Below are 23,310 nucleotides of genomic sequence, written 5' to 3'. Positions count from 1 at the left end.
AATATCCATGAGCATTTCCTTGAATTGAACAAAAAAGTACTTTACATTATATTCGCAAAGAGAAGGTGATTTCCATTTTTTCTCTACAAGCTATTTTAATGTGTCTCTGCGGTTCCTTTAGCCTCCAACTCTGATATTTCCAACTTTTACAACTGCTGTGATATTTCAATCAGCACAATATCATTACTGTGGCTGTTGAGTTGTAACCTCTGAGTTATTCTGAACAGGAGGGTGTAGGTGGAATAACACATCTGATTATAGAACCGCACGAAGAAACCAGCTCAAAAAAAAAAATCAATGGGAGAGAGGCAATGTAACTAATGGTTGCACGGATAGAGAGGAAACTATAGGAAATTAAATTATAACACATGGGAAAAGACAGAGACAGAAAGCAGCTGGGCTAGCTTCTGACATGTCGTGCCTCTCAACAATATACTGAATAGAATATTATATGACACGTGCATCAACTCAACACTGTGGTTTGGTTTGGCTTAACACTTGCATTGTTGGTTCTTTGTACGCTGGCGAAATATAAAGATGCTACTGCTGCACTCTGTGTAAGTAGCTATGAATAATGGCGTCAGCAGATGTGGAAAATGTTGAGTCAACTGGACTGCTGCTGCTTTTTGGTGTCACTTGCCATTGCTCACTGCTTATTATTCAAGACAATTACCTTACTGCAGTCCACTACATCAACATAAACAACCACCGCACAGCAGCAATTTATTTATACATAATTTATTTAAAGAATACATTTAATTTTGGCCCATAATGCCTAAAATGAAACAAAAACAATATACCAGCGTGTGACCTGGTAACATTTGAAACAGATTATCAGACGCTGATAGTTTATAAGTTATTACCGGACAGATTGCCCGTAGGAGGTCTCCTCCTGCTATTAATAGGCTCATTAACACATGATTTAATGGTGCCGGTATTGCATGATAATGATGGGATTGTTTTTCTATGCAAAAGAAATACAAACTTTTTACCTAATCTCCCTGCACTGTTTGTTGTTGAAACACCATTCAACCACTGAAATGACCAACTTGACCAACAAAACACTTTAACATTCATTTAAACAGGCAGAATGTTGAAAGTTAGGATGAAGAGCCTTGAAATCTTCATCTGAAAAGTTTCTCTGCAACTGATGGGTAAATTCACAATTTTCACTCTACAATCACCATTTTACCACTAAATTGTAGGAAGATTTGCCTCAAGTCTTTCTCAAAAGCCAACAGTTGTATAGTTTTTGATCCGTTGGCATTTGAGTTAGAAGACTGCTATTTACCTGGGAAAAACAGGCAGAAAGAGTTTGGTTTTGTCAGAGTTCCTGCTCTGACAGGAGTTGTTTTTTAATGTTTGTCACTGATTGCATTGTATTTTATCTGCCTGTTGAACCTAGTATTAGGTGGAGGAGGGCGCCTACTGACCAATTATGAGTGGCTGATTACATCTGATAAAGGCCATTTATTTAGCAGCCTGATATGTAAATCAAGTGCCAAAGTAAAGGTAATGAAAGAACTGTGTGTTGAGAAAAATATGATGAATTTATAGCTGCAACATAAAAACAGAGAACAAGTCACACACATAAACATACTTGTACAAAGCCAGCTGGTCACTGCAGTGGAGAATCAAACTGAATGTGACTTTTTTGTGTGTTTCATTGGTATGATCCCACACACCGTTGGGCCACTGGGAGAGTTTCTTGCTCCTCCAGATGGACAGGCTGCCCCTGGTTATTGAGGCTCTTCTGTCATGGTGACAAAATGAACTGGTGCCTCTTTTTTGCAAAGCTCAGATACTTTTCAAATAAATTCTGAAGCCTGCGAAAATTGGCAAGAGATATCAGAGTGCAGATGGGCAGTTAACTGACGAAACCTGCCTGTCACCATTGAATAACAAGATACATAATCCTGTTTCATAAGCTTTTTTTTTTTCTTTTTTTTGGGTCCACAACCTTCTTCTTCATAACACCAAAGTCATTCTTCTTGTGTTGCTTTGTCTGCTGGAACCCCAGGAGATTTAATATTATAAGAACAGTAACCAATGGACAAATAGCAAATAGCTAAACATCAGTTGGGCTTCAATCATAACTCACTGATGCTCAGCCTTTTAGATCATCATTTAACTCTAACTGTTAAGTAACATGTTCATAAGGTCAGCAAAACGTGAGGTTCACTGTGTTTTCTTTTTTAATCTTGTGTATTTTATGCAGCGTGCTCAATGGTTTGAACTCATTTCATTTGGATTATGATTTCCAAGCTAACGTCCACCCTGTGTGCTAAAACAATTTACTGATGACGGGATCTTCGACAGGGGATGCCAAAGATAACATTTCATTACAAGACTGTAATCATTATCAGATCTGATTTAACACTTGCTCAGGACATTAGCAAAATGTGTTCTCTACAGAGCTGAAGAAGGAAGCTCAGAAAATGAAAATGGGAGTGACTGTAGGCCTGCCATTCTTTTGATATATAGCCGTCATGTACATCTAATAGAGAAATATCCCAGTCATCTTTTAATCACATCATACCCTTCACCGTTCCTTTCTAAAGTTCTCTATTAAATCATTTCAGATCAAAGTACTTATGGTCAGCAAAAATTCCATGTACAGTTTCACCATTAATTGTAGCAAATTTTATTTTAGTTTTGTGTTGTGGAAATGCAGATACAAGAAAGATAAGCGTGCATTACTGCAAGTATTTTTTAAGCTTGTCCTTTCTCTTAGAGTTATCTTTACATAAATGATCTGTAATATTTCCCAAACGGTGCAGGAAGTAGCCGGGCTGTGTTCTGGCTGCTGTGCTTGAAAACAGCTCAATTGAATTCGACCCTTTGAGTCGAACCTAAAATAGCGACTTCACCAAATAGAAACACCAACTCCGCTAATGCGTCTTTGCAGCGGGGCGTGGACGGCGGCATGACTGCGGGGGGAGGTGGACACACCTGAGCTGCATCGGCTCGTCACACCTACCCTGCATATAAAAGGACTAAACTCGGTCCTGACTGGGTTGCTGTTGTTGTTGATGTGCGCGGCTGGCAGCTGAAAAGCTGCAGCCGAGAGTGTAAAGTTGCGACAACGGGGAATAAAGTGTGTGTGAAAGTGAAGAATGTGATTAGGTTCATCATTCTCAGTCTTCAATTTAGAGTTGAAAGTTATCATATTTTGTCTTACGTGTGTATCAATATAGACTTTATCGCGTTTTTTGAAAATGATCATCATAAAAAAGAACATTTTAGTTAAAAAAATTACATTTCACTTCACTGTTTGACTTCTTGCCCCATTGGCTAGGTTGTGTGTAATCAAGGTGGAGTATACCTTGAGTATACTTTATTCAGGCATGGCCATGAACTCAGGCTGAGCACAGCAGCTCAACCAACACCCTGCTACATATCCAACCAGTTATATCTTTTACACCTTGCTATTTAAACCGAATTAGCCTGCCCACAGCCGCTGAGCACCAGCAAACCACTTTGCAGCTTACCTCAACTCCAGCTTCACCATTTCATGCTGTTTGTGACTAAATTATTTTCATATATTTTGTCACTAATGTGGTTTATCCTTGGTCTTGGTCCCGCTCTCCCTGCTTCTGACCTTTCATGACTCCAAACAGAAGGGATAAGAGGACAATTAATTATTGCTCATGGAGTATAACTTATTGGAAAATCCATCATAGATCCAGGTTTCAAAATGGAAATGAAACTGCCAGGTCAAAAGAGAAGTCAGTGTGCAGTTATCAACACATCAGCTCTATCTTTGAGTATTCACGAGCTTCTGGGAAAAGGCACATGTGTTTTCAAAAACTTCTGCAATTCACATATCCTGTAATTACTGTAAACAAACCTTTCTGAAGTAGTCACATTGCAGTAAGAGGTGTGGCCATTGATTACCCACTTGGTCTGCCTTTGGATTTTTTTTTTGTCTCTGTTTTTAGGCCATCTGAAAATACCACACTGACATGAATCCCTGGTGGACTCACTTGCATCCTGTTTCTTTTTTTTCCCTTTTAATCTGGGGTTGTTTGTTTGCTTGGGTTTGCTTTCATCCTCTGTAATTTGCTTGGGGCAGATTGTTCATTTTTCAGTCACTGAATAATTTGCTCTGCACTGTAAATGCAAGCTAGCTGTATTCAGGTGTGACTCATCTGAATGTACAATGGCTAATGCTTGCTTTGAGTGCGATCCCAAGTTTTAGTCTGCAAATTATGTGAAAGCCTCGTGATTACTGTCGTCTAAGCCATTCTTCCAAAGTGTTCACAAACTGCCAAAATCAAGCAATTTTGTTATTCACTGTCTAAAAGGTATATATTTGTTGATACCAAAGTTTGGCTTCCTAGAATGAGGTGTATACGGAGTTATTTTTCCCACATAACAAATTTTTTATTTTTTTAAATCTTGGAGACATCTTTGAGAGAGAGATTAAAAACATGTCCCTAATATGAAACAACCCTACTTATCTCATCCACCCTATCAGTCTAGTGGCATTACAGCATAACAGATACCATTCAAAAGCGTCCTGCATAGCGTGGAGAAGTGGCATTCATTCAGCTCGGCTATGTCAGGCCATTCAGTCTAATCTTTTCTTGACATATTGGCTTAAGCTTGTTGTGCACTATGCCATTTGACAGTCAAAATCAATGTGGCTTAAGTAGAGATCCCCCCCCACCCACCTCTGAAGTCCTTAAACCCAGTTGCCTCCATGCTTACCTATTTTGTACGAGCATCATTTTCAATCAATCTCATCTTTCCACCATGAAAAAAAAATACCACTTCGATCTAAAATAGCCAGAATGATCAAAATCACTGCCTATGTCTCTTAGGGGGTAAAAATTCCATTACCATGTAAAGCAGTTTCCATTTCTGTTCCCCTTCCTTTGGTTTTACTGCAGATACATTCAACAGGGTACTTGGACTCTGAAAAACCTTTTCCATTCTTTGCACTCAGACTTGAGGACCCAAGTTAAATGGCTTTGCCAATACTATAGGCTGCATTTTGTTATTACCGGCATATTATAGTTTCATTTTTTCTGCCATAGAATGACTCGTTTGGTTTCTACAGAGAGCCGCTCAAGCAACAGGAGATATTGTTGAGTTTACTAGTTTATTGAATGAGCATATTTATGATGTAAAAGACAAAAGTGCAGTAATTTCTCCTCTCTGGCATATTTATGCAGCTTAGCTGTGTTTCTTTCGTTCCACTTTTGACAACAGATATGTAGCATTTCATCATAAAGGAGTAAAAATACTTAATGAAAACATCACCAAATTGCTGTAAGCTTTGGACGTCTGTCCTATATTTGTAAGAAAACAAAACGAAATCCTCCCTCATCTACGTCTTATAAGCAACTATATGAAACATTTAGGTTTAAAGAAAGTTCTATGGGTTACAAAGTTTAAAACTTTTTCACCTGCACCAAGTGTTTTAATTATCTAGGATAAAGCTGTAAGGACAATTATGTAAAAACAGTATACACATGTGCTCTAATAGGGTCAGAGGTTAGCTGAAATAAGGCCCAAGCAGACAGTTTGGGTCTACAGCTTCCTGTCTTGGCACCCCTGTCACTTTTGGAGCTGGCCTCTAGTGGCCATTTGAGGGAATGGAGTATTTGCCAGGCCTTGATATTGCTACTTAAATCATTTTTCTATATTTTTATCAACTGAATTTAATCATATGACCAAACAAAATCTAATCTAGACCGTATCTTCAGTCCAACTCGGGATCACCCACACACATGGACAATAGTCCTGTATATGAGGCAATTATAAAGCTTGTCTCTGTGCAGTATGCTCACTCTGGCAGTGTCCACCTCACAGCATTAGGGAAGCATTACCACACATACAACATAACTCACGTCTTTGTCTATTGTTTGTCCTGATAGATGACAGTCACAGATAATGCAAAACAGAACCCATAACAAATAAGTCGTAATGTGGTTAGGACATAAGCAGCCTACGAACACACACATGCACACACTCACAACAAATGAAAATTAAAAGAGCTACGTTAGCCAGAGCAGAGCACTAAGGGAGCATAAATGAAAAGCATTATGAAATGAGAATTGTCAATTGGCAGCAAAGATTAGTCAGTCTGAGCTGTTTTGTTCTGTTTTCCTGTGGTGAAGAAAACATTCCCATCATGAGAGAGTCTTTGAAAAAACAGCAGTCTGCACAAAGGTCAGGTGATTTTAAATAACCAGCAGGCCTTTATGACACAGAGGACCATGATGAGAATTATTAGCATCTGCACTCAGATTAGTCATGTATATCTATTTCCCACATGAGGGGTGTTTATCATCCATTATCTTTTTTTGTATTTTTATTTAGGGCTACTGTGCCTCGTATGGTATACTATTAATTAGATGTAAATGTTTGACTGATGTATTCTGGCAGCTCTTTTCGTATCCACCGGTTTGTTAATGAGTCCCGTGAGTGCCAGCACAGACATAGCATGAAAAACATGAAAATAATTGAGTACACTAAGACTTGCACAGGATTTTATCCTGTTACTGGACAGAAATCAAGTTTGCAATTTCCAGACACATCTTAAAGCTAATTCCTCATCAGTCTCGAGACAGTGCTCTATATTGATAAAGCAGTTTTGTTTTAGGAGTGTTTTGTTCCTTTTTATTAAAGTGAAAAGGCTGAAAAACCCTGAAAATTCATATCATCATTCATAGTCAGATCTTTGTTATCACTGTAGCTGTTGAGTTCTGGTCCATCGTGTTTCTTTTGAGCATTATTGAGGACACTTTTTGCTACTACTGAAGAACATAATAGGGTCTGTCATTCTTAAATAAACTAACTTCGGAACCAGTAGAAGTCTTCCTAAATCTGTCCAACCAGCCAAACTAAGTAAGTGGGTCAAGTCCTCCACTAGCTAACTAGCCAAGAACACCAAAAACACTAAGAACTTAGCAAAACAGCTGAAAACTTAAATTGCTTATGATCACATTGGAAATGGTGCAGTATACGTCCATGCTAAATTATAGGTTTTACTAATTTTGTCTTTGAATATATGAATCTAACTGGACATGAGGTTGCCTTGAGTAGTGTTGAATTGATCTATTTTAAACATCCCTGCACAATAACAAACCTATTGTTATCATGTAGCCAAACCATTTCTATATTTAGCTGAGCTGGTGGTGAATTTAGCAAGATCATGTGTATATTACTTAGTTGGCAAATCATTTCAAGGTTATCAAGGAGACAGTGGCAGCTCTTATCTAGGGTTTCATTTCCTTCTTATTAAGGGGAATGACAGGTAGCAGGTCCCATACCGCAGAGCTGTTCTCTAATGGTGTACTATGGTGCTGTAACATCACTTCCCATCTTCCCTCCACTGTGAGCAGTGTCTGGGTGAAAAGAGGGGCAGAGAGATGGTGCGGAGACGGTTTAGCGAAAAGTAAATGGAAAGAGGTGAAAGCACCAGAAAGAGGGAGGACAGAGGAGAGGCAATGCAACATAAAAAAGAAGGGGGGGAAAACATAAGAAGGAAAGCTGGTGAAAGTAGCAACGCAAAGCCTGCTGAGTTCGAGCGCAGACATTGGGGAAATCAGAAAAGCTCAGAGCCTGTTTGTGTAGTGGGGGCTTGTGTGCGCATTCATATTTGCTGTACTCTTACTAGCACGATTCTACCCAAACAAAGCACAAAATAAACCCCAAAACAAACACAGACAGCTCCCTTTTACCCAGTGCACTTGTCATAATTGAAAGCTAGAGACCTGCTGAGATCTCTCAAAATAACATCACTAATGGTCTAAGGCTTAAAACCTTTATAAAGCAGTGAAAGTGTTTGGTTTTCTTAATCCTTGTGTGGAAATAGATCTAAGTTACCTAGGTGTGGGGAAATAAATCTGTGAAAAGAAACACAAGGCTTCCTACCAATGCATTCCCATTGACTCCAAGGTCTTCTATTATGGTGGAAATCTACTTTTTTAGCCCGGAGGTGTGCATTATTTTCTATAGTATTTCATTTACTTTCTTCACAACCACTCAAGATTTGACCACAACCTACCAAACTATTTTTCAAAGTTGTTAGAAATGAGCAGTCTTAAGAAGGAAATCTTTGTGTGGTCACTGAAAATGTCTCAAGACTCATATCAATGAGTTGAAATCACAAGACTCGGATTTCTATTTAATGAAAGACTTCATGGACAGCCAAACTTCCAGGGAAAAAAAAGAAAAAAATATATAATTTTTCCAGATCCATGTCTTTGGGTACCTTTTAAAAATGGTCAATAAATACAATCTCTGGCTCTGGGGAGGCTAAAAACACCTACAATACAGAAACTAGGCTTGGACTCTCAATGCAATAGTCAAAAGCATAAACTTTAGTATTTTTACAATAAAGATATACTTTTTACTTTAGTAGTTCCTCCAACTAACACCTGATTTATGTTCAGCACTGTCCCCTTTGGCGTTTCTGGGTACTGTTTCCCCACAGTTTTCGAATTTATCAGTGGGAGGATAACAATGTTATGTCACAAATGTCATCAAATTCCTGGAAGGAGATTGCTGAAACTATTGGAATGGATGTGAGGGGATGTACGCTGAAGTGGAAAAACTAGAGGGACAAAAGTGTTTGACAAAAACAAAGAACGAGGATCCAGGAGGGGAAAAAGGTTTTATCGGCTGGCAATCCATATAAAACACCAGGACACGACCACATGGTAGTTAACATGTAATGCATTGGCGAGCAGTGGAGTCTGAAAATGTTTGTTTTGTTTTCATAACAAAAGTAATAATTAAACTTTACAGTTCCTCCCAAACTGCAGTAAGTTACATCTTCTCTGACCGAATAAAGTGCTGCAAAGATGTGCAAATAATTAGCTGAAAATGAGTTTCTGTACACCTGCCTTTACTTGGCACATCTGACCTTATCAAAGAAAAGCAAGATTTATATAACAAAACAAATTTATTTTGATTTGCTTACATCATTTTCCGGTGTTTTTATATCTTCACCAGAGCCATGTGATAGCAGGACATTCTCTTATAATTCTTTATAACTGTTTTGTTCTTTTCGCTCATACCGAGGCTGCTGGCTTGTGCCTGGCTGCCTTTGTTTTGCCTCTTCAAAATGTCCATGTTCAACTGGATGAAGGGTGATTTAAGATTCGGATCAGCTGTTTTGGTGTAAAATATAAGCGATTATCTGCCTGCACCCCTCTCTGCATGTTATGCATGCATGAAAGGGACCGGCTCATAATCAGACGTTTGTGAAACTGACCGGCCAGCTACCAAATCAGGGCCAAGAATTCCAACAATTCGCCATTTCCGGTCCCTGGTTGGTGGATGCCTCTCTACTTATTTTTTAGCTTCAGTGTTAGTTTTATTATTTCAGTAATGTTATTAACTCCTGACTTTCGCCGTCACGATCCTGTGTTTGTCGGTGGATTGGCAGCGTGTGGCTTATGTGTGACATAAACTTGAATCACAAAAACATTATTACAATTTAGTTCAGTCTAAACACAACATATTTGCTTTTGTTTTCACTTGTATTTTCTGTTATTTCAGGAGTTTTTTTTAGATGCAGATTAAGATGCACAAAAGATTAATTAAAAATGTTATCTATAGTATATAATTCACAGAAGTCTATTAAATAACAGCTAAATATATGTACCATTATGTGAGAGCATGAGCATTGTAATGTGCTGCAGTCGATGCAACATGTCAAAGATGTAGTTAATAAAATATGTATGGTCTATGCATGGTGTAGTTTTTCCACCTGTTACTATTGTATTAATAATACAACATATAGAACTTTTGTAGCTTTCTGTAGCCTTTGTGCTGGTGTGTCTATGTGCAGGTGTGGCATACTTGAATTTACGATCTCATCAGGGAAGTAGCTGTTCACAGGACATTAACTATACATGTTGTCATGATTTGTATGTAGGGATGGGCAGGAGACAGGAGGAGGGGAGAGAGAGGGAGAGAGAGAGATTGTTGATGAGCTGGGAGCCAAAGAGAAATCAGCACAATTTGCTTAATAAAATTAGGGACAGTTGAACTGCACAAAGCCAGCTGGGCGCTTGAGGGAAAACAGCATTTGGTGCAGGACTTTCAGCTCACTAACACACTAGAACTTGGCCTCAGTGTGTTGGCGATTCTTGACCACACACTTTCTGTATTTGTGGCTTCAATCCGTAAGCGTGTGCCGGCTTCACACCGCTTATTGTAATCTTTCAACAAGGGCGCCACCTGACACCTGGCCACCTCTAAAACCTCCTCTACACCTGCAGAGTCTGGGTGGCCTCAAAGGGTGGGCCATGCATCACCATGCAAAGGAAGAAAGGGACCCTCCCAAAATGGAAGGGAATGAGGCAGCTACCATGTCAGCCTCCAGTGCAGCCCTGGACAGTCCCACCTCCGTCGTCCAGGCTGAGCAGGCCCAAGCTACACTCACTCCTCTCAACCGCAGCCGGTGTAGGTTTTTCTGTCAGCCATGGTGTCTGCTCTTCGCACTGATCCTGCTCCTGCTTTCTCTTCTTGGCAGCTGGGCAGTGGTCCACCTGACGCTGGGGACAAACGGAGGATCACCTTTTCGGATCTCAGCCAGCTACGATCAGCGGATCCCGCAGGATGATACGGCCACCATTGAGCCCCACTTCACCACCAACTGCACCATGGGTAAGTAGCTGCCACTGATGTGTGTGTGATGTGTTTCGTTGCTGTTGTAAAAGTTAATTAATTAAAGTTAAAGACTTTTAAGAGTGGCTTTCGTCAGTCAGTAATTCCAAAAGAGATTTCCAACAATCACAAAATAGTTGCTGTTACTTCTCTACAAATTAAATACTGTGAGGAAGGTAAATCATTTTATATCAGTAACTGAGTAATAAAATTAATATATAATGAAAGTTATTTGCTGCAAGATTAATTACAAATGGCTCCAAACTGATAGAAATCAATATATCTCATAACAAAATTTTGGGATTCTTACGTTTTCAGTCGTTCCCTTGTTTTCAGATGCGTATGTGGACAAATGTGTCTCACATGTCTGCAGAGTGACTGAGTTCTTAAACATGTCAAAATGGAAATTGCATAGTTACACTCAGTCATTTTTAACTTCATTACAGCATGTTGTTGAATGAAATGCGTAGGCTGGTCTAGACTGGAATAATATCCTTCTCTGTCAACCTCGAAAGCTCCTCAAAATTGAGTTAATAAAACTGATTCAATTTCCTCTGAACTAGATGCAGAAGCACAGCAGACTTTCCTCAAACATGTAACATGTAGAAACACAGATAAACTCCTTGTTTCCTCTAACTGGCAGATGTTTGACGGGCAGAAAAGTGCAAATCAGCACCTGTTTGTCACACCAACCCGGTGCTGATTTACTGGAAGAGAATGCCTTAATCTGCATGTATAAAATGTCTCTATTTAAAAAAAGAAATCACATTTTTTGTCAAAAGCTGTGGGATTTTTCCTAGTATAAGTTTTTAAAAAGCAAGGGTTCGTTTCAGGCTTATTTAGGAAAACTTGTTTACCCAACCAGCTCAGAGACCACAGAACCCACATAAAAAGCAATAATCAAGTTAAGAATGACCAAGAGAAATGGTTCACCATTAGCTTCTTGTAATCAAATAAATTAAATCTTGAAATTGGCAGCAACACACTGCCAATTTATGTATTACAACATTATATTTATAATGAGAATCCAGCATTATACTTTCTCGTTGAGTCACGTTACCTTTGTTCACGTTATTTAAACTCGTGTTTAAACTGCTGTTCTGGCCATTTTATCCCCTTGATGTTTTTCTAGTCTTTGGTCTTGTTACAAGTGATGCTTTAAAAACGTTTTCTTGTTACCTTTTTATGCACATATTACGTGATAACTAGAGCCCCTGCAACAAACTGCAGTGTTACCTTTTTTTATTTAAAAGACAACAAATTTGCAAAAAGAAGAAAAAAATCGAATTTGCATTTATAAAATTTGGGCTTCTTTCTAAGACTCGGTGTCATCGTTTGGCAGCTGTAGTAGCTTTCCATTTTTACTTTTTCCACACACTTTTTTTCTGCCAATCATTTCAAGCTCTGAGATATTCTTTCAGGCACAGCATGTTAAATATCTGCCCACAGATCTTTAGCTGGAGTGCCATTCTGAAAGCTTCAGCTTGAATTTCTTCAAGTACTTTAAGTTGGACTTTGAGGTCTACATTGGAGCTTTGTCATATTGTTAAAGCCAGCCTCCTTTCACACTTCTCAACTGACTGCATGACATAGCACTCATAATTTGCTTTTAATTAGAGGAATTCAATCTGGGCTCTATACATGCCAAATCTGAATATATCCACACCCACACTTGACAGCATGCAAGGTGTTATTTTAATCAAACTCCAGTCATTCTTTCCTCCAGAAATGTGGATTAAGATTTTGAATTCATAATGTCTGCAGCATATGATTTTAAAATGATTAAGATTTTGTTTTTGTGCTGAATTTTGTAGGGAAGTCAGTCTTCCATATATTGTGCCCGACTTTCACATTTTCGTTTAAGGACATTTTGCAAAGTGGAAAAAAGCTGGCAGCTTTCTCATATCTTTCAGATGCCTTTTTCTGCTTTCGAGGCATCAGTTATCTTCAGTTTCTTCAGTGTTTACTCCCGGGAGCCTAAACAGTCAGAAAATTTATGAAGCTCATTGTCAGCAGCTGACAGATGATCTGATCTTACAGCTCCAAACAAGTCAGTTTGGACCTAATTAAGGTCATGAGTCAGAAGGCTCTGAAATTTAACAAGTGAAAGGCTGACTGAACTTTTCTACATGCTACAATTATATGCCATGTTTTTATAAGTAACGTGAATTTACATTTGACGATTGTTGCATTATTGAACTGGTTGTTTTTACTTCATTCCACTTCAAAAAATCAACACATGTGCATTTTACCTTTAGCTGCACGTAAACAGTTCTTCCCACGTTTGTGTCGTAGTGATTTCTGGCCACTGATTCTGGGTGGATCACTTGAACAAAGACCTGCACTGCACTTTATATTTGACTGCTTGTTATGCTGAGCACTGGAATGCAGTCAAGTGATCCTTTACCTTGTAGTTTTGTATTAAAAAATACAGCACATCTTTTAAAAAAAAAAAAGAAAAATGGTGATCATTCCCAGGGGCCTTTTTTTAAATTCAGAGAGATGCTCACAGTCCAGCAAATGTAATCCCTTCTGCTTTTATGGAGGGAGAGTCTCTTTGCACTCTGCAACAATGAAATGGCTTTTATGCTTGGTCAATATTTAGCTCCAGGTGAAAGAGGAAGATTGAACCGCAGGAAAGACTTGTCTTGTGGATGTCTTCAGATTTGGTTTAAATAAGGTGTTTAAACTTGAGTTTGGTTCAAAGGTGTATTTGGTTATCAGCTATGTAAATACATTTGTGTATATGAGTGTGACAAGAGAGGAAGAAAGAGAAGGAGAGGAAATGCAGTTCAGTTCAGTGCATATCTAGTCTTCACTAGGGGTAAGTCTTCCCTTACCCCAAAATTCTCTTTGTAAACTGAATCATTCAATCAAATGCTGCTAATGAAAGTGCAAAATTTTAAAAACATATAATTAGCCTAACTTCACATCAATCAAAACAATTTCCATCTCACTTAAAACAGAAGTGATTCTCCAGTGGGTCTTTGTGTAACTGTTACAAAGAGTATGATGCTGCTCATGCAAATCCAGCTTTAGTTGAACAGTATCTAATTGTTCTTTGTTTTGGGTTCACCCTGTTCCTCTTCCCTGACAGTGCATAAGCTCTGGCTGATAGACAGAGAGAAAAAAGCATGCAGACGTGCCACGCTCTCTTCGGGCACCACCTGGGTCCCTAGTGCAACACCCACGACACACATCCCACTTCTAAACAAAGTCCTAATCCGTCTCGGCACGCTCGCCGTGTGGCCTCACCACGTTTCGTGGTGTTCTCAACCTCCCCCACTTTTTCCTCCAGCACCTGTCACAAACCTGAGCTCAAATTACCTCTCTTCTCAGAACATGAAGCCAGAGTGCTCCATTAAGGCTCTCACACTAAATCCCTGACGAATACACTCGTTTGCTTTATTTGTTCTAGTCCCTTGCACTGAAAAGTTGCTAATTACTACTATTAATGACCTCCATTATCAAGCTTTTGGGGTGAATAGCTGTAAGACTGATCCAGACTTCGGTGATTAATTGTGTTTAATTTGGTCCCAAAGGTTTGAAGTTTTAATTTCAGCAGACAGGAGGCTGTGGACACAGACTGTTGGTACTGTTATGGTTGCGTAACAATTTCCTTTAGACTTGGAAGACTTTTTTTAAGAAACGCATGATTCAGTCTGACAGTTTTAATTCACTGATTCACTCATTATTTGATTTTTTAGCAGGTCTGCCTTGAGATATTCTGTATTAGCAGAATGGATGTATTATTTATAATCATTTAGCTAATAATTCATCTAAATACGATGCATTCAGTTGAAATTACGTCTCCTTTTCATCTTTTGCACCTGATTTGTAATTTTGACAAAGTCCATTTCCTCCTCTTTAGTTGTTTTCATGGGCAGAAAGGCAGCGATTACTCTAGCTAGTGAAGTGCATGGAGATAGTCAATAGAGAATAAATAAATGGAGCAGTGTCTGACTTCTTTCTCCATACCCTTCCACTTTAATTAACTCATCAGTCACTGGACCAACAAGCAATCCAATTTGGTGCCCTTAAAGTGACTTGTGTGGCTGTATGCCTATCTCCAGTGCTCATCCTTCTGACAGGAAGTTAGAATCCTACCTTCTGCCAGTATTTCTCTTTATGGTTGTCGCATATCTGTCCAGAGAACGTAATCATTCAAACTCAGCAAACATGTCAGCAACACTCTTAACCTGAGAGTAAATAGACACTTCTGTGATGACTGACAAGCTCATTAACAGATTGTGTCAATAGCAGATTTGACTTTTTCCTCTGTGACAAGCCAGAAGGTCACGTTTGCCTTAACGTCTATAACAACGTTTATCTGCTCAAGTGCATAATTCTGTGTTTGTGCTCATGAATTACCCCACAAACTGTCACAATTCATTTTTCCAATTGGACAATGAGCAGAGTGAAGGCAGCAGCGAACCCTTAGGGAATCTGAACCACTGACCTCCTCTTCCTTGGTCCATTTCCTTAACCACTACACCATGCTGCCGCGGGGCATTAATGGAGCGTTACAGCAAGTCTATACTTCACGATTAGGTACACAGCACCATGAAGTGTCCCTAGGCCCATCAATCAAACATGGCCCTGTGGAGAATGCTATGAGGGAAATGGGTTTGGAGAAAGCTACTGTAGTGGACAGAGTGTGGACATGTGGAAGGATGGTTGATGGTATTTTGTAATGGAAAAAACCATTCACTTTATAGCAGGACATCAGGCTTTAATTTAGATTTCTATTTCACTTTGGCTCTTTGAGTGCATGAAATAAACTCTCAGCCATATATCTGCACCGTATGGACTACAGTACTGGGCCACCTACACAATACACCTACAAGAGCTGCTCGGCCGCAGAAACCCATGCCATGAAGCTCCTGATGGAGAGTTTTTGTGTTAACGTCGATGTCAAAAGAGGTTTGGAGCTTTACAGTTATTGAGTCAGCAGAGCGTTGGCGCCTCAGCAAACAGCAACTGATCTGTAACTTTCTGTTGTCTGCCACTTAAGTTACAGTAAGATAAGTTGCTGTAGTTCCTAAAGACTTCCACTTTGCAATAATACCACTTGCTGTTGCTCTTTGAATATCTACAAGGTAAGAAATTTCACAAACCTACTTGTTCCATGTAGACCATTTGGCTAGGTCCTTGATTTTATGTAACTCTAGCAGGACTAAAAATACCTGAATTAAAAGACTCAGCGGTGTGGCCCAATATTTTAGTCCACATAGTGTCAATACGTGTATATTACACCCCTAATGTTGCACTAGGCAGCTTTCAGGCCACAGCTCCAAATAATATCAATACTATTGTTTCAAAAGTGTTTTTAAGCCTTAAAGGGATTAAATAAAAATTAGGCTGCTGATGATGCCACATGTGTCATCTCCTTCTAAAACAATATGTATACCAAATTTCACAACCTCCAATGCAGTTGCTAAGATTCTTCATTAACATTAACCTCTTGCTGGAGCCAGTATGATGTAGACACAGTATCCTCTATTGTTGTGTGAATCTCACTCTTGCAGCCTCAAGCTGAGCATATTGTCTGGTGCAAATTTAGTTTTATCAGCCTTTTAGATTGATGTGGTGGTTCATGCTTTTTTTTTTATAATGTTTCTTCAGTTCATTAAGGTTTGCAGGCATTCATTCATGCACAGCTTTCTTAAGGTACCATGACAGCATGTCAGTCAGGTTGAGCTCTGAACATTTGGGTGGGCCATTCGATGATACATCACTGTCTTGTCGCATAACCAAATTTCAGCCAAGCTTTCGCTCCAAAACAAACCCAAGTCATTACCCCTCCACCACCGTGCATAACAGTTGGTATGAGGTTATTATTCCACAATTCATTTTTCTTTAGCAGCAACTTTGAAAATGTAAAGAGATTTCTCCTGGGAGTATTCCCGAGTAAGCCATACTTGTTCAGTCTTTCTCTAACTCTACTGTCACTGTTTTATTTTAACATTTTATGATGTCCGTTTCTTGGAAGGTTATTGCATTGTATTAATAGACCCTTGAATGCCCCAGACCATCAAACTGCCAAATCTTGTGTTGGTCAAATGCACTTACTGCTGCTTATCCTTACTTCCTATTCCTATGGAAGCAGTAATTGTGTGTGTATTTTTTCATACTTGTTGATGATCAAATGAATAAGTACTCTCACTGCTTGCATAGAAATTATAATACCCTTATAATTTCTATGCAAGCAGTGAGAGTACTTAGTTTTGGGTCCTGTGGAAACTTTCACATGACCGTATGGTCACAACAACAACAAAGTAGCTACTCTGCTTGATACTCCTTTTTCAGTCAAAACAAGCATCAAGTGTTCTATTTAATAAGATATGAAACACAATTTCAACCTGTTAGGGCCATGAATGTCTCTACAGAATTTCATATTTGTTTGATTACTTTACTTTAACTCTGATTAGGAAATTAAGAGTTAGACCGACTAACCAGCCAACCAACATGCATTGCCATATTGCCATACCTCTAACAAGGACAAAACCACAAAATGTACACATCCACATGCGTAACTCTTTCAGGCTGAGCTTCAAAAATCACAGCTAATCTGTTTTAATATCAATCTAATCATGCCTAATGTAATAAACCAATTTAGTTGGATGTCTATACTGTCTGCTTGCAGTTCATAAACTGTAATATGAAGAAGCATAAATAACATGTATTTAATGCTCTATGGATTAGATATTTAACCCACATAGAGTTCATGTTGTTCAGTGGCAGTTAAACAGTATGTTTGGTGTCAGTTACATACATTAAATGTAGTACATTTTTTGTACAGGAAAAAACATTTGGTAGTTATTCTTTTTATCTTATGTTGATAGTATATGGAATTCCCATTAATGTAATTATGTTACCATCTTGTTGATTGATACAGGTTGTTTATTGGCTGACACAAATTAGCTAGGCGTGTGGACATATAATTTTTTTCCTGATTCAATGAGTGTCTAATTTCACTCTAAAAGTCAAATAAAATTAAATAATAAAATCAAGTCAAATAATGTTGTTGGGCCACGAGAAAAGACAAAATGTCTGCTGCATTTAATATAGTTTGTACATAATTCCAGTTTAACATTTAATTAAATATAGGACACAAGTTGCTCATCTAATACCAGTGTTCTTCATAATGTACTGTGTTTGTGTGTGTCTGTTTGTGTGAGAGAGAGAGAGAGAGAGAGAGAGATTGGGCAACACCACTTAAAAGGGATGAAAAAACCCAAATATTCAGTGTAGTTCCTTTAACGTATATTTATAAGGTGATCTTTATATTTTGCAATCACTGGTCCACTGTCCTGTCTGCAGATTTTAGTCCATTGTTATGTGGCTGCTAGGCAACATGATGATATATTGTCTGGTATTAATAAGGAACTTTCAGAAGCATACGATGAACCTGTAATTAGTTTTGGTTGTTCAACTCCTGGTTGTATCAGAGTTTACTAGCAGAGTACTTGTTATACTGTGCCTCACGGTCTGGCTTAAAAGAGCACTATAAAAATACAGCTTTTGATCACAGATCTCTACTTCATAAATAAATTAAGCTTATATTAAAAAGAAGTTATCATTTACTTTGCGTTCAAAGCCTTTAGGAGCCTTGAAGGCAATCAGAAGTCCATCTATTTGTGAGATTTACCTGGAGCTAATTATATGGATATTTCTGTTGATCTTGTATTTTGTTGAGGATACTTTGAAGTCTTTTGAAAACATGTTAGGATCACTGAGAGAATATACGAGGACAAAAAACTACGAGAAAGTTAAAAACAGGAAAACAAAGCTCATCAATTAACATAAGATACAACTTGCCAAGACAAGAGCCTTTCTGGCAGTACTAAGCTTTATCACATTCTACCTCTAATCTCTTGCCTTAGGCCTTTCTGCAAGCAGCATCCCCTCAACCCAAACTGTGTTTCTGTTGCAGGCACCTTTCCAAGGCAATCTATACAGGCAGTTTCATTTTAAGATATTGAGCAAGTGTTAAATGGCCCAGGGCACCAAGTAGAGTGTTCACAACATGCATACGCCAAATGGAACAGATGTCTGAATCAGCACAAACCTGGCAAAGAGGAGGAAATTTCTGGATGTTATGGACTTAAACTAGTATTGACAAGTCAATCAAGTTAAAGCAACATTAAATCTAATTACAGTCTGTAAAGCATATTTATGGATGAAGACTTCTGGGGTGAATCTGTTTATTGAGTTTCTCCTATCCGTTTAATATCAAACAGCACATTTTATGTAATCATTTTTATGTAGGTACAGAAGGGTTGGGAAGTAGCTTAACCAGTTGTTGATTATAGCAACAGAAATCTTTTATTGGTCTATAATGTGTACAGTTCTTAGTATTATCTTAACATAACAGAAGGGAATTTGTGAGGAATTCAAGCCCCAGTGAAACAGGCTTAGGGATTGGTTGGCAACCCCTTGGCAACCTTCAGTCACTATGGAAAAATGTCAACCGGTTGAGGGATACACAAGTGGTTGCTTGAGGTTGGTGGTAGATGCTGTAAAATCAACTGCTAAGGCTCTCGTCACGCAGGCCAAGAGACCATTAGGAAACCACTCAGCAAACTCATGTCACTGGGAATAAATTTGTATTCTCCAACCAGTTGGTGAATGGTTGCTATAGATTGCTAGCAGATGCTAGGTGAAACTGGGTGCAAAGAGGGATACAGCCTGTGACTTTCATGCGGGTGACAGTGGTAATCTGCTAGTGATGAAAACAATCACAAGGAGATTTTTGGTGCAGCTCCTTTTGGCGCCAGCAACCACTCACAAACGAGTCGGCGAATAGATATTTTTCCCTAGCGACAAGAGGTTGGCGAGGAGTTCCCTGCAAGTTTCCAGGTGTGTGTGACTGAGGCTTTAGCAATCAGACTTTATAAGTTTTATATTGACTAAGTTAAGGCAGATCCACACACACACTTTCAGTAACTGGCAAACCCTGATGGAAAAACACCCAGCACGCCCCTGCGGGCGGTTTATCCTTCAAGCTCGGGTCCTCTACCAGAGGCCTGGGAGCTTGAGGGTCCTGCGCAGTATCTTAGCTGTTCCCAGGACTGCGCTCTTCTGGACAGAGATCTCCGATGTTATTCCCAGGATCTGCTGGAGCCACTCGCCTAGCTTGGGAGTCACCGCACCTAGTGCTCCGATTACCACGGGGACCACCGTTACCTTCACCCTCCACATCCTCTCGAGCTCTTCTCTGAGTCCTTGGTATTTCTCCAGCTTCTCGTGTTCCTTCTTCCTGATATTGCTGTCATTCGGAACCGCTACATCGATCACTACGGCCGTCTTCTTCTGTTTGTCTACCACCACTATGTCCGGTTGGTTAGCCACCACCATTTTGTCCGTCTGTATCTGGAAGTCCCACAGGATCTTAGCTCGGTCATTCTCCACCACCCTTGGGGGCATCTCCCATTTTGACCTTGGGACTTCCAGGTTATACTCGGCACAGATGTTCCTGTACACCAGGGGTGCTCACACTTTTTCCGCATGTGAGCTACTTATAAAATGACCAAGTCAAAATGATCTACCCACTACAAAAATCCAAAACATATACTTATTTATAAATATATTGAGGATTCTTTATATCTACAATGTATATACATGCATAACTGCAATATCCAATATTTCACAACACAATTAACAATGTAAATTTTTTGTCATTACCTGAGTTTACTCTGATGACTTGCACTGAATTGAATCAGCCAGGGATGCATAGTCCGGAGAGTAGCTGCTGACGGCCAGCCTCAAACACACTTCCAAATGTTCATCAGTCATGGTGGAACGTTACTTGGACTTAATGATGTTCATGTGGGAAAATGATGACTCACATAAATAAGTGGAGCCGAATAATGCAGTCAAAGAGGCAGCACATTTCCTCATGTTGGGGTACTTTACTTCTGTGAGTAAGTTCCAGAACTGTCCATGATCTCTGGACTTCAGCTCAGTGTCGGCTTGTAGTGTCAAAATCTCATCTTCCACTCCAGAAGAGTTCAGGTGAAATAGTTTTGCAATTTTTGATGCGAGTGAATCGACATCAGCATCTTCCCGAAAAGGATAGCACATGAAGGTAGCGACTGGCTCGAGCAAAGAAAAGTCTTGAAAGCGTTTGTCAAACTCTGACAGACAATTGTCAATCTGCTCTGTGTAGCGTGCACTGTCAAGTTGCAAACAGGCCATCCCTTGCATCTCCAGCTCTGACGCCAGGTTTTGAAAGTTTATCAAATCATGGCGCTGCAGCTTTAAAGAGAGATGTTGCATCTTTCGTTTGAAAGCATTAACTGAGCTGATCATGTTGATCACTGTTTTGTCTTTTCCTTGCAGCTGTAGATTAAGGTCATTCAACATGTTTGTCAGATCGGTTAAAAATGCCAAGTCTAATAGCCACTGACCGTCATTAAGTTGCATGTATTCTGCTTGTCCAGCTACACGGAAAAACTCCTTAATCTCCGGACAGAGCTCTCGAAATCTTTGCAGGAATTTCCCTCGACTAAGCCACCTCACGTCAGTGTGTAGCAACAACTCAGAGTGGTCGCAGTCAGCCTTCTCCAGATGTGCACGAAATAACCGTCTTTGAAGAGATCTGGCGCGAATAGAACAGGCGATCTTCGTTGCAACATTCATGATCTCCTTCATGTTGAGCATTTTAGCGCATAACGCTTGTTGGTGGATTATGCAATGGTAATTTAGGAAGTCCGGGAAAGCATCGTCCTGCCTGCACTTGGCAATAAATCCATTCAAGCGGCCAACCATTGCGGGTGCTCCATCTGTGGTAATAGACACCAATTTGTACACTGGGAGCTGGGTTTTCTCGATAAAGTTTTTGAACGACTGAAATATGTCCTCTCCTCGCGTCTGTTCTTTCATGGGCAGGACTGTTAATAGCTCTTCTTTTGCAGTGATATCAGTAAACACCATACGAATGAAAATGCACACCTGGGCTGTGTCACTCACGTCCGTAGATTCGTCCAACTGCAGTGAGAAACACTGGCAATCTCCGATGTCCTTCCAAAGTTGCTGGGTTAAATCCTCCGCCATGGCTTCACAGCGCCGTGTAACTGTACTTCTTGACAGCTGGAGAGCTTTGATCGAAGATGTTATTTCTGCCTTATTTTTAAAGTCTCGGAACAATGAGTCAGCTGCTTCAACGAATGCCTCTTTTACCATCTCTCCATCTTGAAAAGACTTCTTGTTTTTAACGATGATGTGACTCACCCGGAACGATGCTTCGGTGGCGGCTTTCGCTTTTGAAGTTTGTTGTGTGAAAAATGACTGCTGTCCGGACAACTGGGATTTTAGTTCCTTCACCTTTTTCTTTCTTAGCTCGCTTTTCGGCGGGAATGTAGTGTCGTATTTTCCGTGAACAGTTCGAAAATGCCGCTCCACATTTCCCTTCTTTGGCATTGCGATGGCAGCCTGGCAGATGAGGCAAACGCACTTCGAAAATGACATCGTGAAAAAAAAGTCCTCCTCCCATTCCGTATGAAAGTGATACGTTTTTGTCTTCTTACTTGGTCCAGCTCCCTCACTCATTTTTAACCCTTTCTTAGGTTTAGAAAAAACCGAGAGCTAAAAATTGGGGTTAACTCGCTGACTAGCTTGTCAGTTTTACTACACTTCGCGCCGCTGTTTGCGCAGCGACCTAAGCGTCAGAAAAAATCCGATGTCATCTGACTGGCTTCCCTGTATCAATCAAGTGACGGGATGGATGATAGGCTGGCATCTATTTTTTTAATGCCATGCGATCTACCAATACTACCTTTGCGATCGACTGGTCGATCGCGATCGACGTATTGAGCACCCCTGCTGTACACTATGCCGGCCACTTGGTTATGGCGTTCCATGTATGCCTTGCCTGCTAGCATCTTGCACCCTGGATTGTCTCTGGGGCATCTTTACACAGCCTGCACCTGGGGTCTTGCCTGGTGTGATAGACCCCAGCCTCTATGGATCTTGTGCTCAGAGCTTGTTCTTGTGCTGCCATGATTAGTGCCTCTGTGCTGTCTTTCAGTCCAGCTTTGTCCAGCCACTGGTAGGATTTCTGGATATCAGCCACCCCCTCTATCTGCCGGTGGTACATACCGTGCAGGGGCCTGTCCTTCCATGATGGTTCCTCGTCTCCCTCCTCTTTCTTGGGTTTCTGCTGCCTGAGGTATTCACTGAGCACTTGGTCAGTTGGGGCCATCTTCCCAATGTATTCTTGGATGTTCGTTGTCTCATCCTGGACTGTGGTGCTGACACTCACCAGTCCCCGGCCCCCTTCCTTCCACTTAGTGTACAGCCTCAGGGTGCTGGACTTGGGGTGAAACCCTCCATGCATGGTAAGGAGCTTTCTTGTCTTTATGTCAGTGGCTTCTATCTCCTTCTTTGGCCAGCCTATTACCCCAGCAGGGTACCTGATCACGGGCAGGGCGTACGTGTTGATGGCCCGGATCTTGTTCTTACCATTCAGCTGACTCCTCAGGACTTGCCTGACCCTCTGCAGGTACTTGGTGGTTGCAGCTTTTCTGGCGGCCTCTTCATGGTTCCCATTTGTCTGCGGGATCCCCAGGTACTTGTAACTGTCCTCTATGTCTGCAATGTTGCCTTCTGGTAGTTCAATTCCCTCAGTTCTGACTACCTTCCCTCTCTTCATTACAATCCGACTACACTTCTCCA

At 40.1% G+C, this 23,310-nt stretch overlaps 1 protein-coding gene across 2 annotated transcripts in view; it reads left to right on the top strand.

Moving 5' to 3' along the window:
• Positions 1–23,310, top strand: part of alk (ALK receptor tyrosine kinase) — a 435,104-nt gene that overhangs the window by 330,654 nt on the left and 81,140 nt on the right. For both annotated transcript variants that reach the window (XM_085442295.1, XM_085442294.1), the window contains exon 5: positions 10,499–10,632. In XM_085442295.1, the coding sequence (XP_085298421.1) occupies positions 10,499–10,632 (134 nt within the window). The remainder of the gene's footprint in view (positions 1–10,498; positions 10,633–23,310) is intronic.

The sequence above is a fragment of the Copadichromis virginalis genome, linkage group LG19, assembly GCF_057382275.1.
Source record: "Copadichromis virginalis isolate Kocher_CV1m ecotype Utaka linkage group LG19, C_Virginalis_male_GT1.1, whole genome shotgun sequence".
Taxonomy (NCBI): Eukaryota; Metazoa; Chordata; class Actinopteri; order Cichliformes; family Cichlidae; genus Copadichromis; species Copadichromis virginalis.
This window is presented reverse-complemented; position numbering and strand designations above follow the sequence as displayed.